At 39.1% G+C, this 15733-nt stretch overlaps 1 protein-coding gene across 1 annotated transcript; it reads left to right on the top strand.

Annotated features, from left to right (window-relative positions):
* The first annotated feature begins 1319 nt into the window (after positions 1-1319).
* LOC130163255 (high affinity choline transporter 1-like) lies at positions 1320-15065 on the top strand. Its single transcript, XM_056367284.1, has 9 exons — positions 1320-1654; positions 3888-4095; positions 5651-5764; positions 6606-6761; positions 6865-7013; positions 8091-8234; positions 10970-11123; positions 13390-13607; positions 13805-15065. Exons 2-9 carry the CDS (start codon positions 3912-3914, stop codon positions 14351-14353), a joined length of 1668 nt encoding a protein of 555 aa, XP_056223259.1. The 5' UTR covers positions 1320-1654; positions 3888-3911; the 3' UTR covers positions 14354-15065.
* The last annotated feature ends 668 nt before the right edge of the window (positions 15066-15733 follow it).

The following is a 15733-nucleotide window of genomic DNA, read 5'->3' as shown; positions in this document are numbered from 1 at the left end:
TGTTATGTGGGAAGACCATGTCAAACAAAAATATCAATCATAGCAGAGTATTTTTTACATAGTTTAAAACATGTCTGGAGAGGAACTTTAATCAGTCTGCTACAGTAACAGCCAATTTCAGTTAGAAAATATAACGTACCAATACTGAAGATCACATTTGACCAAACTGTTGATTTCACTAATGGATATTCCTTGCCTCTCTGTAAAGACTGCCAGAGTAGGCTACTGTGTCTCTGTGTCTGTCTGAGGCATTTCCCTCCGCCTCCCTTGTTTTCTGTTCCAGGTCAGAGTTCTCTGCCTCGTGATTTCTAAGTGTTTAAACACATTGATGGTACTGCCACAGTAGAGAACAGCCTTCTAAGTTGGCATTGTTTTCACTAACAGCTGTAAAATAGCTCCACAGGATGCATCTCCTTCTGTCAGCCGTCACTGCATTCCTGTGTCAGAGAGGGTAGGGTACGCTGCGCGTGCGCGACGCTCGTGTTTATGTTTGAGTGCGTGCGACAGGACAACAGTAGTGCAGACGTAAAGAGTGTGTGCACAAGTTTATAAGTTTGCAAAGACAGTTCTTCTCTTTGGTGAAATGAGTCGAACATAGTAGAGAGAAACCGAGACTGGTGTCGATGCTACTGACGCTAGAATCGATCGTCAAAAACGAGACGTAGTTAGTATCTATATTTTGGGATTGATCCGCCCACTCCTGCTGTGGGCTGAGGACTTGAACTCATTTCTAACGGTTATTTCTTAAAAGACGGTGATTTCTGGTTGGTCCTTGTTTGGAAACGACCGCTTTCATTAGATTCATTTGACACAATGTAACTGGTCGTGTCATAGTTTGAGTACCTGCCTTAACCACAACTTCTCCAAAAAATATAACAAACATCCATTGGAACGAGACTGCTTGATCAAACCATCCGTTATTCGTGTCTCCGTGGTCAAAACCAACCTTTTCTGTATTTCGAGTGCGCGATCTATCAAATTTTTACGGTAGTCGCACTGAAACAACTGCTGGAAATGACTTTTGAATATAATCTCACATGTAAAAGAAGTGATACTGGAACACTTAATTATTCTAGGAAATGACCTGCAGGAACATCGAATGATGAAGTTCAATGAAGTTTCATATACAGTATACTATAGTAATTAAAAGATACAAGCTGCAAATCCCACCAAGGAGTGACCCCGGATTTCAAAATAAAAGATCGCATGGGATTTCATTTCCAATATTTCTTTTAACAGAACAATGTGTGTTGAGACATGAAAGGAAAAGAATCTGAAATATAATCTATTTCCTTCAATTTTTTTTTTTTACATAAGTAGTTCAAACACATACACAGCTGGACGTGCGAAATTACTATGAAGTACTTTTACTGTGTAGTTTTTGAGTAGTCAACAATTTGTCCCTTCCAGAGAACTATAACAACCCTTTTCGCTTGATTTGTAATTTCCAGCATTTCCCCAGAGCTGTCTCAGTGCGACTTTCGTAAATATTTGATAAATCGCGCACTCGAAATACAGGGACGGCTGGGTTGACCACGGAGACACGAATGACCAATGACGGTTTGACCACAGGAGCAGCTGGTTGGCCACGGATGAGGGCTGGCTTGACCACAGTGGAACAGACCGTGGGACAGACTGCAGATGTCAAAGTAAGGTAAGTCAAAGAGACATAACTGTAAATGAATTTACTGTAGAGCCCACTCTGTAAACATTTTTGTTATTGCTCCTAACGGTATGAATGCATTGAATTGTTTGGCTCTTCAAGTCATGAAGTCACTGCTTATTAGACTGGTGTAAATACTTGTTATTTAGCTAACGGTAGCTAGTTGTAAAAGTATTATGTCCGTGTTTCAAACTGTTTGCTAACTTGTTGTCATGGTCATTTGTGAATGGGTCATCGTTAGCAGTTTACTAATGTCAGTAGCTCAGATAACTATATTTGGTACACAGCTGTTTCAAAAGCAACACACTTCCAGTGAAATGAGGCAGCAACATCATGAACATGTGGCTCAGCAGCATCCGAATAAGTCAGAAAGTTGTAAACATTTGGTCCTCATAGGGTGGTAATATATATGAAAAGTCATTTTATGAAATATTTAACAGCTACAGTCTACATGTTGTGGTCAGCTATATTTGGGTATTAAAGAGTGGAAACAATATAATTTTACATGCGCTTACTTTTCTACTTACATTGTAGTAGAAACTGTTTTGTGCTTTAGTGATACTTTTAGTGACCTATGGTGGTGCAGTGTTTTAGCTTTAGCCACAGTGTAGAGGTGCAGTTACCAGTTATTTTCTCCATTTAATAACCTGCATGTTATTTTCTCCTATCAATTAATTTATTGTTTGGACTGTGAAAGATAAGAGACTGGTGGAAATGTCTAAAATACCGAGATATGCAACATAAAGTTCTCACAGCAGAAAATGAACCCAGAGAAAAGTTTCTGCTTCAAAAAATTACTTATAAGACTGATAAAAAAAAAAATTCAGTTGAGTAATCACTTAATCTAACAATTAACTTATTGTTTTAAGTCTACCAGTGTTTGATTTTTTTTTCTTTGCAATGCTGTCGGCTTTATTATTTACTGTAAGTGTTGTGCAAGCCTTTTTTTTTAAACCAGTTTCCACTAACACCAGCTGCAGTATCTTTTATTTATATTTGCTCATCCTTCATGTGGTGATGGGTAAGTGCTGTGGTTTTGGCATACCCACTGCCTTCATTCACTGGCCTTGTTGCACAGACCTGTTAGCTTTAAACTTGACTAATACAAATATTCTCTCAGTATAATCTGTATGACCTTTGCATGTATACATTCAGTGTTGCGACAGCAAAATCAGGAGTAAAATTAAGTGTGAGCAGAGAAATGACCCTCAACTCATGTGAAGTATTTAAAGCATGAGTCATAGTGGTGATATGAGTAGTATAAACAGTAGTAGTGAAAGGGGAAGTTCAGAGGTGAGGGTGATGGGTACAAAGGTAGCTGTGGTAGAATCAATTGAAGTGGTCATTTTTACTGCCAGAGAATAAAGTGGTCGTTTTAGGAACTAATTCAGCTAAAGTAAAGCAGGCTACATGAGCAAAACAAAAGCACAAACATGAAACAGCCATGAGTGATGTTTGTAGCCAGGTCTTTATATGACTGAAAAGATGATTTCTCGTGACCGAGAGATGAAAAAGTGTACAAATCAGACCAACAAGTCAACACTTCAGTTCGACTGGTTTATTTGTGCACAAAGGACAGATCTTGTGCAGGGTACACCAAGACTCTCATTGAATTTTTGGGTTTTGTAACTAATATCTCTTTACCTCTATGTTTCACTTTTATTACTTCCACCCTCCTAAAAGGGGGTGCATAACTAAATCTCTGCTGGATGTAGATAAACCCACAAACAACAATATAACCATAAAACCCAAACGTGTAATGGATCCTTTGACATCCTGCTGACCCCAAAGGTCAGCAATTGCCAACATGCAAAAACAAATACAACCTTACAATGACTGCATGCTTCCAAAGGCTGAAATTTATATGAATTGTGTGTTTATTTATTTATTTATTTATTTTTATTTAATCTATTATTTAATCAGACAGTCTCATTGAGATTCCTATTAATTTCATTAATACTAACCAGTGAGAAGTAAATCTTGGTTTTGGACAAGTGAATGTCCCTTTTCCTAGCCAAGCTTAGCAGGTGAAGTTGTTTAGTTGCACTTTAAGTGAGGTTAAATTAATCAATATCAGCAATATTGCGACGTCTGGTGAACTCATGAGTGCTACTAAAACACGGTTTCTGGGTTCCTGATTCAGTTGGCGACCTTTGTGCTTGCACCCTCTTGGTAAATATACAGTGTCAGTATTTGTTATCCATTTAGCCGATCTGTTTGTCAGTGTGCTCCATAGTGGCTGACCACCATGGCTCTGAACATCCCCGGCGTGGTTGCGGTGGTGGTGTTCTACTTGCTTATTCTGGGGACAGGGTTCTGGGCCGCCCGGAAGTCCAGGAAGGCTGAGAGGAACAGCCGTGGAAACAGAACTGAAGTGATTCTCCTTGGAGACAGGAATATCAACTTGCTTGTCGGGATTTTCACCATGAGTGGTCAGTTATTCAGTGGGACTCAGAAACTCATGTTAGCCTAGATGATAATAGATAATATGATTATGAATATGTTTATTTTGTCATATATTATTTTTCCCAGATTAAGTTAATCATGTCATTCTTTTGGGGTAAAGAAAAGTTATTATTTATTTATTTATTAAGCCTTTATTTATACTTGGTGGGTTGCTGTGCATACCTGCTCTTTTATAGCATAGTTAAGTGAAATTATAGCTACACAGCAACAAGACACATATTTAAAACAGACATCAGACAGTATGCAATGTGCATGGTCTGCAAAAGAAGTCACAAGCAGGTAGAGAATGGTTAATGACAGTCTTCTTGTTGACATTGCAAGAGATTGATGCACAAACAAAAAGGCAGTTTTTACTCGATCAGCTCTTGCTGTTATGTTTTTATCCTGAGAAAACGTTATTCTCTCAGGACGAACAGTAGTTGTCAATCCGGAATCATTTATTGTTGATTACTGCATCAGAGTGCAGGCAAACTCAAAGAGCAACTGCATTGTGTATTTTATTGAGGATAACATCCAAATCAGTGTTTTTCATTTTAGGAGAAGACCAGCCAGGCTGCAGCTTCACAGATCATTAAAATTTAGTAATCCGGTGGATACTGTTAATTTCATTGGGGTCAAATAATGCATTAGGGGCCAGATTAGCTTTACCAATCTAATTTTGGGATTACATTGTACTCAAGTCACGGGCTGTGATTAGAGTGATTCATGATTCAAGACACAGATGCACCAAGCATAATGCATTCAAGATGTTGTGGTGTGTAATTTTAATTGCTGACCGCATTATGTGAAAAGTGGATGATTGATTGCTATAGTAACATTTACTTTATGGCCAGAATGTACATATTGTCCTCCTTTCATTTGAAACACATTAGCTCTTAATTCAACTGCCAGACCAATAAAATTTAACAGCAAGATAGCCACTGTGCCAAATTCAATGTGGGTAACTTGGTTCAATCTTGCGCAACCAGCTGCTGCTAAATATGGACATGTTTTCAAGACTGCATCAGTCAATGCTTTCCTTCCAGTTTGTCTGGAAAAGAAGTGCAGCACATGAAGTATTGCATTCTTAATCAGTAAGCAATAATCAATAACCTCAATAACCAAGACCATGTAGTAGAGCCATATTTATTAAACATATTAGTGACTGGAAAAATATTTTAAAACACCCACAGTTATGGATAGTAAGAGGGGTCTGTCTGTTAATACAACTATGTTTGTCTTAAACAAATAGCCAGTTGTTTAATTCCCAGCTCGAGTGGTAGTGACTCTTACTGCATGTAAACACAGGTGAAACTGCAAAAGCAGATGCAGTCTGCTAAATGATACACCACACCTTTGTTTTTCTTTTATTTATTCTACTATAGTTTTATGGATCACTGTTTTATCCACGTCCATATACCTCAGCAATATCTGGGCTGCAGCATACTCACACTGCAGGAAATTATATTCCAATTGAATTGTTTTATTTGTGTGTGTGTGTGTGTGTGTGTGTGTGTGTGTGTGTGTGTGATTTTTCTGCAGCTACATGGGTCGGAGGTGGTTTTCTCCTGGGTCTAGCTGAGGCAGTGTACACTCCCAAACTGGGCTTGATGTGGGCTCTTATGCCTATACAGTACTCTGTGTCTTTCATAATAGGTAAGACATACTGTTTCTATGATAAAGACACACATATCAGACATGAACATATTGTTTTTATATGTCTCATTTCATCTGTTTTCCAAATGTGATTCACTTTTTGCCTCTCATAGTGATTTAACTGATTTTATTAAAGAGCTATGTACATTAAGATGTACAACACTGTAGTGTGCACAGTCAGGAATTTGTTTCGGTGAGCATGATGTGCTTAATATTGATAATTTGCAGTGCACAGTCCAAGTTCAGGTTCAGGATACTTTATTTGTACCCGTAGGTAAATTCTGTTTGCAATAAGAGTCATCAGTCCCACGCACACAGTTCAAGTGGTTGGAGTCGTCATTTAAAATCCAGCTATCCGCTGTAACCGTCTGGTGTACAGGGATGCTAGGTCAAGACGTGACTCACCAATCGGCTTACTGGACCATTTAGCAATTTGGAGAGAATTCCTGCTCTTCAAAGACAGATTTCCAAACTATGATGTCAGAGAAAAGGATAAAATCTATTTAATTAAAGCACGGTAGAATAAAATCATCATGGTCTTGTCAATCTGGAAATGCAACAGTTTCCTCAGACACAGCAAGCGCTGATGCCACTTTTTACACACAGATTCACAATTTACCTCAAAGTTCAATAATTATCCCAAGGTATTTGTAGGATTTGTCTGACCTTGATTGGATGTGTTGCCATGTGTGTTGGCTCGCCTTCTCAAATCATTTCGTGCATGCAGCATCAAAAAACTCAATGACATGATGAAAACTGTGTAATGCAAAACTAGAGTTTTTAAAAATGTATTCTGATATCAAATAGAAAGTATTAGTTAATATCTCCCCCACTGCACAAGGTGGTCTTTTCTTTGTCAAGCCAATGAGGGACAAGAAGTATATCACTGTCATGGACCCATTCCAGAGGAAGTACGGCGCAGTGCTGAGTGGTGCTCTGGTACTGCCTTCTCTGCTGGTGGATGTGCTGTGGGTGTCCTGCACTCTGCTTGGTTTAGGTAAACACACCGACATATAAAGTAAAAACACACTTTTTTATTTAGTGGTTGCAATTAAAGCATTTCAATTTGTACATCTGTGTTTGTGGTTTTTGTCTGACAGGAACGACTATGAGTGTGATCCTGGACTTGCCATATAGTTATTCTGTCTGGATCTCATCAGCCGTGGCCATCATCTACACTTTGTCAGGAGGCCTGTATTCAGTGGCCTACACTGACATCATCCAGCTCTCTCTAGTTTTCCTCAGTTTGGTGAGTTACAGCATCTTTCACAGTAGCACACATTCTTTTTAAAGACATACGGTGTCTTTTTTTTTTTTTAGTTATTTTTTGGGGCATTTTTTGCCTTTAATCTGATAGTTACAGTGAGAGAGAGAGAGACAGGAAAGTCAGGGAGAGAGAGGGGGGATGACATGCAGCAAAGGGCCACGGGTCGGATTCAAACCGGGCCGCTGCGGTTAGGATTTCGTGGTGCGCACTCTACCAGGTGAGCCATCGGGGGGGGCCCAAGACATACAGTGTCTACAGGTATGTACAGCATATTAACATATCGTAGTAGTAGAGGCACAGAAAAAGGCATGAGAAATTTTTCTTTCTATTTCAAGTAACAGCGTGAAATCATTGTATTCTGGATAATTGTATAAAATATAAATAATTGTATAAAATTGTATGTATTGTATTTTGTAAGCAATGTCTCAAATGAGCTGTTTTTCTGTCATGTTGTTGTTTCGAAATCACTAGAAGCCCTAACCCTTTGAAATAATCCTGTTTTTTTGTTTGTTGTAGTTGAGCGGCTGTTGCATCAGTCTTAAGACGTTTGCACAACAAATCCAAATTTTCTGAAACAAAATGGAGCTCTGAAGCAGAGTCTCAATTCTGAAAAAGTCAGATGGGAATTCACAAGCTGATCCCGAAGCAGGCGAAATGGTTTGAGATACATTTTGACACGTTAGTAAAACAGTTTCTGGAAACAGATATATCGCAAACAGCAAAAACAATTACACTCATCCTGGAAAGTCTTTAATGCCTAAGGAGCACACCATGTTAACTGCAAAGACCCTGGTCTGATTCCAACTAGAAACCTTTGGTGTGTCTTCATAGCTTGTCTCCACTGTCAGTTGAATCTTTTAAGAAAATTACCTCAATCCATTTAGTCAGTTGGCAGACGCGTACAAACACAAAGAACCTCTCAACGGAGAGGTAAAAAATAAAAGGGGGGGGGGGGGTTTACAAATGTTCAAAGGTCATATGTTCACTTTGACATCTGACAAAATAACCGACTTGTTGCGTTCAGGTCTTCAGTCTCATGATCTCGATATCTGTTTACAGTGGCTGTGTGTCCCCTTCCTTCTGCTCAACCCCATATCCACAAACATTGCCCAGACTGCCTTTAACCACACGTTCCAAGAGCCCTGGGTTGGCACCCTGGAGCAGAATAAAGTCTTGAGGTGGACTGATGACTTCCTGATGCTGGTGAGTTGAATATTCATACTTCTTTGACTTACTGGACCTGAACCTTTGTAGGCAAATATATGTATTTTTCCTGGTTCCATCCATAAGCCAAGAGCACAGGCACTGGACCAACAGACCTAATGTCAGTGCCTTTACATGAATATAACTGAGTTACTATCCGCCTTCTGCACTAATATGATTTCTTCAGTTTCATGTAAAGAAAAAAAAAAATGTGAAGTCTTGTTTCCATAATCAAGGTAGAGAATTAGAAAAATCTGCCGGACTAGATTTCCTGGCCATTCATACACAGAACAGGGTTTTTGATGTTTATTGCGTGTGCATGACAAACACTTCAAACAGGAAAAAAATATTGCTGTGACAGCAGAACAGCACAATGTTAGGAGTCATCTTGACATGTGACAACTAGGGTTTACATCTGCACTGTACCATTAGATACACCCTTAAGAATACCCACTGTACACGCAGTGCTCACTGACTTGTCCCCCGTTCTCGCCAACATCAGCCACCTTCCTTCATCTTCTATCGATACATCCTCCTCGAATTAAAAATAATTTAATTTAAAGTCTGGCTAAAACTGAAACTATCACTAAATAGCACAGAGAAGTCCAAAGAAGTCAGTTTATATAGGTTAACATTTGGACATAATCAGACAGCCATATATGGCTTTCGGTTGTCTATAACTTTTCCCTGATGATCTGTGTCAAGTTCAAAATGTCCCCGTACACACTAAGAAATCAAACTACAGGAATGGACCTAAAAAGGTACAAAGGCTTTGTCGCTCCAGGTGCACCCTAGCAGGTAGGTGCGGTGAGAGACAGGCAGGAAAGTCAGGGGGAGAGAGAGGGAATGACATGCAGCAAAGGGCCACGGGTCGCACTCACACCCATGGCCCCTGCAAATACCACTAAACAGAATTGATACCTTATGAGGTACAGTTATGAGTTATTGACTAAAATCTATTTTTAAAAAACCGACAAATAGTTTACATCTTATAACAAAATCAACATTTTAGATGGAAACTAATCCATTTTCAGTGCATTTCAATGTATTGTTCTGATGGAACTGATTTATCCTTAAAAAAGGTCCAGCACATGACAAAAAGCAGATCTGGCTTTGTAAGTCTGCCTTATGACCCTACAACATTATTAAAAGCATTATAACAATGTAAAGACTGGCTGAAATCACTAAAATGCACACCCAGCTATGTTGTTAATGAAGCTGATAAAATTATTCCCAGACCAAGAATTGAATGGAAATTGTAGCCTGTTTTATTACAACAAACCCAACTCTCTGACTCGCCGCATCACCTGCCTGTACCTTAATCTTGTTAAAAGTACAATTATGTAACTATTGCTGTCAGCAATGATTTTGTACCTTTAAAATTAAACAAAGCTCCACAGTTATCTCCCTAAGGACCATTTCAGTACTGTACAGGGTACTTTTCTGAAAAATGTACCTTTGGGTACAAAAACGATACTGTTTCTCTGTGTGTCTTTTTTTTTTCCACAAGTCGCCTCAGACCTGTCGCTGCACCAGCACTTGCTGCTGCCATTCCATGTGTTGTTATTGTTTACTGTGCCTGTCTTCTTCTTCTCTTTTTCGTTTGTTGTCAGACTAGAAAACATTTACAGGGTTATAATACTGCCTCATCAGTGCTGGAAGAATCACATCTCCAGTACCTATGACATCTACCTACGATATAGATATGTAGAACAACAAGTACCGACAGTATTTCTCTACATTTACAATATTCACTTAAATACGGTACTTGAATAAATTTACTCAGTTACTTTCCACAACTGAAGTTTTCTGTATAGTTGATGGTGATTGGAGAATAATGGAGCAGCTGGATTAATGGTGTGGTAACGGTGAAGTGAGTGGGTTTGACAGGTTGTGAATAAGCAGGATAAATACAACAGGATTAATACCAGTAACTGGAGGCTGAAGAGGGGCAAGAGGAGGTGAGGTCAGTAGTTGTCGTGACAGCAGTTGTACAGTACATGATATACATGCACATCATGTTGCTTCTTATGACTTCTGTGAGAAGTTGTTCATTTGGAGGTGTGTGCATGGCTTTTTATTTTTATTTCTACGTAAAGCTTGTATAACATTTACATCTACACTGTTGTCAAATACTGTTTTTTTTTATATTAAAAAATATAAAACGTTACATAATTGTAATGGATATATAAAGTATATAAATATAAAAATTCACCTCTTCACCACTTAACCAATCTACAACAGTGAGTCTCACCCTGCCCCTAAATTACAATGTCATATAAAGGTCACCTCAGTGGTTCAGTGGTTAGCAATGTTACTTCACACAAGTAAGGTCTATGGTCTGAATGTCAGCTCAGAGTCTGTGTGTGAGTTACTCCGCGGTTTCTCTGGTTTCCTTCCACAGTTCTAAGAACACAACTAAGATCAACCCTGTGTTTGACCTTTGACCTTACTAGAGTGTTTTGCTGCCTTTGGCGCGATGCATTCTGTGACAGACTGTAGCTCTTGAATTGGAGTAGGTATAGTGGGAATAAATAAATAAATCGCTGTGAGTAAATATTTCAACTTGTCAGAGCAGTATTAGAAATCTTTAGGACATTGTTTCTTCCTGAACTTCACAGTGTGATGGAGAAATGCTCTCTATCAGTTTATCTTTTCACTCTTTCCCCATCTTCCTCATCTTTCCTCGTCCTCATCGTGCATTTTCCTCCTTTCCCTCTGCTCTTTTCTTCCAGGCTCTTGGCAGTGTTGCGTTTCAGAGCTTCCACCAGAGGACGCTGTCTGCCTCCTCAACACTAACAGCCCAGTTAACCTGCTACGCTGCTGCACTTGTCATCACCATACTGGGAGTCCCCCCCATCTTGGTCGGGGCTGTCGCCGCCTCCACAGGTGGGAATTAGGTTCGAGATGACAGACCTTTAATACAGACACATTATGGTCTGGAGCTATATGTGTTCTTTGGACAAATTATTGATTGTTAGTCATTTTGCAATATAACAGAGAAAGCAGCACTAGTTTGCTAGTTACCATGGTCGGTGTACATCAGACCATGGCAAAATATAGGAAACCTCCCCGGGTCTAGACACTGGTGGTGGCCCTGGAGATAGAAAGGGGAGAGGTTGGAGATATGGATGTGAAGAGAGTGATGATGAGCTCAGCCTAACTCGATATGAAGACTGGAGGTGAAAGGGCTGGAGGAGGGTCGCAGCAACCGCTCTGAGATGACAGCCTACAATGGGAGAGAGGAGAACCAATTTTAAAGTATGACTGGGACAACTTGATTGGCAGTATGAGATCGTGGTGCGATATGATTGGTTCCCGAACACCTGAAATCTGGTGATTATGAGGAGAAGAGGGGTGAGAAAGGGAGAATAGAGCTAGTCTTCCTGATTGAACTTGCACTAAGCTTCAATTCTGGGCTTTCTGTGAAAAAGCGGCTTGCTGATCTACTGTAAAGCACTGCTTATTTCTTGAAAGCCCACAGACAGTTTGCTCAGTATTAAACAGAGGCCCCTGTCACACAAGCACTCTCTATAACACTCACTTTGCAATACTTTTGACCTGGAACACATGGAGCCTCATTCTACTTCCTGAATAGTAATCATTTGTAGATTATTGTTTTAGGCAAAACAAATGCTTCTTTGTTCCACTTTTCATACTGGAACAATATAAAACAGATACAACTACTGTCTTACAGTTATTTTCTTTGACTTCAAGTGCTTCCGTTGAGCACAACATTCAGGTATTGAAAACCTGGTCAGTCAAGGGCTGTAGACATGGCTAACAGCAGATGCTGTGTTTGTGGGGCTAGGTGAGGCAGGCTTTTCTGACTGTTTTGATAGTTAGGTTGCTTTTGTACATATACAATAAGTGTAAATATAATTTGAAATGATATATAAACTTTAATGCTCATCTGGAATTGGAAATGAATATAAGCTACACTATAGCTTATATTTTATATAAGATTACTATAATATATAAGATTTTCGTTTTTGATAAATACTATTTGTGTTTATTTCACGTTGTCCTTGCATTTTTTTAATATCTTTTTTATGTTTGTATTTTGATTGTTCTATTGATTATTGAATATGAAATGGGGTTCTAGTAATTTGATGAATTCTTTTGCTTGTTTGTTGCAGCCTGTGACTATTATTTCAGATGTTGTGTAACAAAATACAAGTCAATGTTTTATGTTAACAGTGGAACAAATGTGTTACTTTAAAGGGACTGCACAAAGGGATGAACTCAGCGAAATATCACCCAGCTTTGTAGTTGCTCATTTGGTTCTCTGTCAGTCCTCTCATCAATCCCATTAACAGCCACAATAGGCAGCTGTTTTCAGTGAAAACACTCATTGTGCACTACCTGCCCAGCACCTAAAGTCAGAGAGGTCAGGGAGACAAAATTAGCAACTAGCTGGTGAACACACTGAGGTATTTAGTAACTGAAGAGATAGATGTTTCCCTCAGGAGTTTGGCGGCTAAAAATACAACGCCAAATGAATGGTAATGATGCTGTGTTTGTGCTAGATGTGTAAATAAGCAACTTTTTGCTAACACGTTTGCCATAAAGGTATAATATGTAATTTTCCACATTAAAAAGCCAAAAAACGATTAGACCTATCCTTACACCTTACCTTATATTATCTCAAATGTTTTGAGCAATTTTCAAACCTTAGGAAATACGTAATTTTAATCAATGTAACTGTTTCATTTGATTGCCTGCCAAAGCCGTCATATTCTCTATGTGTCTCCATTTGTCAGCATTGTGGTTGTCTGCCAGAAGTGGTCAATATGGACTTTTTATCCAGTTTTAAGCCACAGTTTTACGATACACTTCTTAGATCTTGGTCTTTTTTAACAATACATTTTAACCAGATGGAGGATTTTAGTCATCGGATGTCTGGGTCTTAAGTTATCAGAGAAACACAGCTTTTTGTGTACAGCTTGTTCAGTTTAATACAACTTAATTTATGTCATTATAGATTGTAAACGTTTTATAATTGTATATATTAAAGTTATAGCGAGTTGGTAAGAGAACTGTCTTTGATAACAAAACCTTTTAATTACAGAATAGAGCCAAGATTTCTGTTGGAGTGCTGTAAGGATATAATATCCTGGTGAGGAAATTGAACTTTGTCATTTCTCTTGTCCAGACTGGAACCTGACGCTGTATGGCTCTCCACCTCCATTCGTACGTGGTGAGCAGAGTCTGGTCCTTCCCCTGACCCTACAATACCTCACTCCATCTTACATCTCAATCATTGGAATCGGAGCTGTGGCTGCTGCTGTCATGTCATCCACAGACTCCAGCCTCTTGTCTGCAACTTCTGTTTTCTCGTCAAACATCTACAAGAACATCTTGCGTAAACAGGTAAGGAGTGCAGATGTTGACGGTGGCAGCTCAGTGGCACAGTGTGTCTCTAGACCTGTGGGCTAGGGCTGGTCTCTCTGTCCTTAATGTTTCCATTCATTGCAAACTAAAAAAGCAAATTAAATAAATCCATTTTGGATCCAACACACATGAATGAATCATGAAGTGTTTCTTTTTGCTCGTCTCCATGTCCCTAGGCTTCGGACTATGAAATACAATGGGTGATTCGGGTCACAGTGGTGGTGGTGGGTGTGGTTGGGACATCCATAACGTTCTTCACAAAGAGCACCCTGGTCCTCTGGATTCTTGGAGCAGATGTTTCCTACACCCTTATATTCCCCCACCTGGTCTGTGTGCTCTTCATTGAAATGACAAATGGATACGGTGCCATGATGGGTTATGTCATAGGGCTGACTGTAAGGATTTTGTTGGGAGAGAACACTATAGGTCTTCCTGTTGTTCTTCAACTTCCTGGTTGCACGTTGGAAGATGGCATCTATGTCCAAAAGTACCCGATCAGAACAGTTTCCATGCTCTGCACCCTTGTGACCATCATAGTGTTTTCCATGCTGGGTTTGTTCCTGTTCAATCGTGGCCTGCTTCCTGAAAGGTGGGACATTTTCAAAGTAAAACCCTCCATTACTGTGTCACCAGCAGATACTATCACACAGACTCTCAAAGAAGCTGTTGCAAGTGATGCAGAGTGTGATGAAAACATACGTGGACTTGCCTTACAGCCAATGTAGCAGACTGGATCATAACCTATTGTATTTCCTTTTGTTAAGTTGCTGACCCACATTTTATAATGATTTTAATAACTGTATAAAAAAGTTGCTTTCACTAAGCAGCTTTCCTATTAGCAGAAAACTTCTAATGGGCGATGAGGGAGTTTACACACCTAAAAGCTTTGTGTTTCATCATAAATATACTGCATATTGTAAATATTTGTTTTTTGTATTCAAGATACACGAAAAAGTGATGATCTCAAAAAACAGGAGATTACACAAAATACAAAAGGTATCATAGTTTCATAGGGTTAATAGGTGATCAAAGCCATAAATGGATGCATAATATAGTCACACATATCACACAAAACAGAGTATTTCCCCCTCTTCCCCTACTGACATCCACCCATGCAAGTAGTTGTGTTTTGTTTGCTGATATTATGTTGCAACCCAAATACACTGGAGAAAAATTGTATTTCATCTGTGAAATGAAATGAAATTTGAATTACTCGGTTTAAGTAAGACATTTTTTTGGGGGGGATTTGGGTGAAGTAACACTTTTAACTCTAGTTTTTGTTTTTGTTTAGCCAGCCTATTTAATTCAGTGTTTCTTTTACTCTGTTTCCACCTGAATGATATGACTGACATGTCATCCTTTCCTCAGAATAACTTGCTTTTGAAAGGTAAAGATGTGGAAGGCTATAAATAAAGGACATTCAGATGTTGTACAGTGGCTCTGTCTCTCTCCCTTTCTCTTTCTTTTCAGTAAGGCTGGGGTTATGCTTGATACAAAGAAATTTGTACAAAGTGTCATCCAACCATGTATTAGGCAAAAGTTGAAATGAGATTATCTGTCAAATGTGGACAATGATGTACTTTTATAGTCTCTCCTCTGAGGCATACATGGTGTCACGCTCGTATACATTGTACATATACAAAAAGTGATGGAAGTAGTAGGAAGGATGAACACAGAGAGCTTAAAAGAGAAGCTGATATCCTGCCTACTCTCTTACTTTCTCACTCACCAAGTGACGTGGGTGTTCATGTTGGATTGTCTCGTTTGGAGAGTTACAAAAATTGTAATTAACAGCACAGACAGGTTGCAGATACTGTCACACAATCTGTCAAAGGCTTTGTTCCAGCTCACTACACAGACCTGATTTTCCATCCAACCACTCAATGCAGCTTTAAAAGCATAAGCATCTGATGTTATGTGCTTAAGAATCCAGTGTGTTTAGATATTTCTTGAATAAAGATCCTGCACATGTGTAGGATTGTTTGGCCTTGGTGGAGGCATGCATTCAACTGAGTGCCATTCTAGGTTGTTTGTTTGTTACCATAACCAGTACTCTATATATATATATATACCTATTAAGTCCAACATTAGGAGCTGGAATCAAT

The sequence above is a fragment of the Seriola aureovittata genome, chromosome 3, assembly GCF_021018895.1.
Source record: "Seriola aureovittata isolate HTS-2021-v1 ecotype China chromosome 3, ASM2101889v1, whole genome shotgun sequence".
Taxonomy (NCBI): domain Eukaryota; kingdom Metazoa; phylum Chordata; class Actinopteri; order Carangiformes; family Carangidae; genus Seriola; species Seriola aureovittata.
This window is presented reverse-complemented; position numbering and strand designations above follow the sequence as displayed.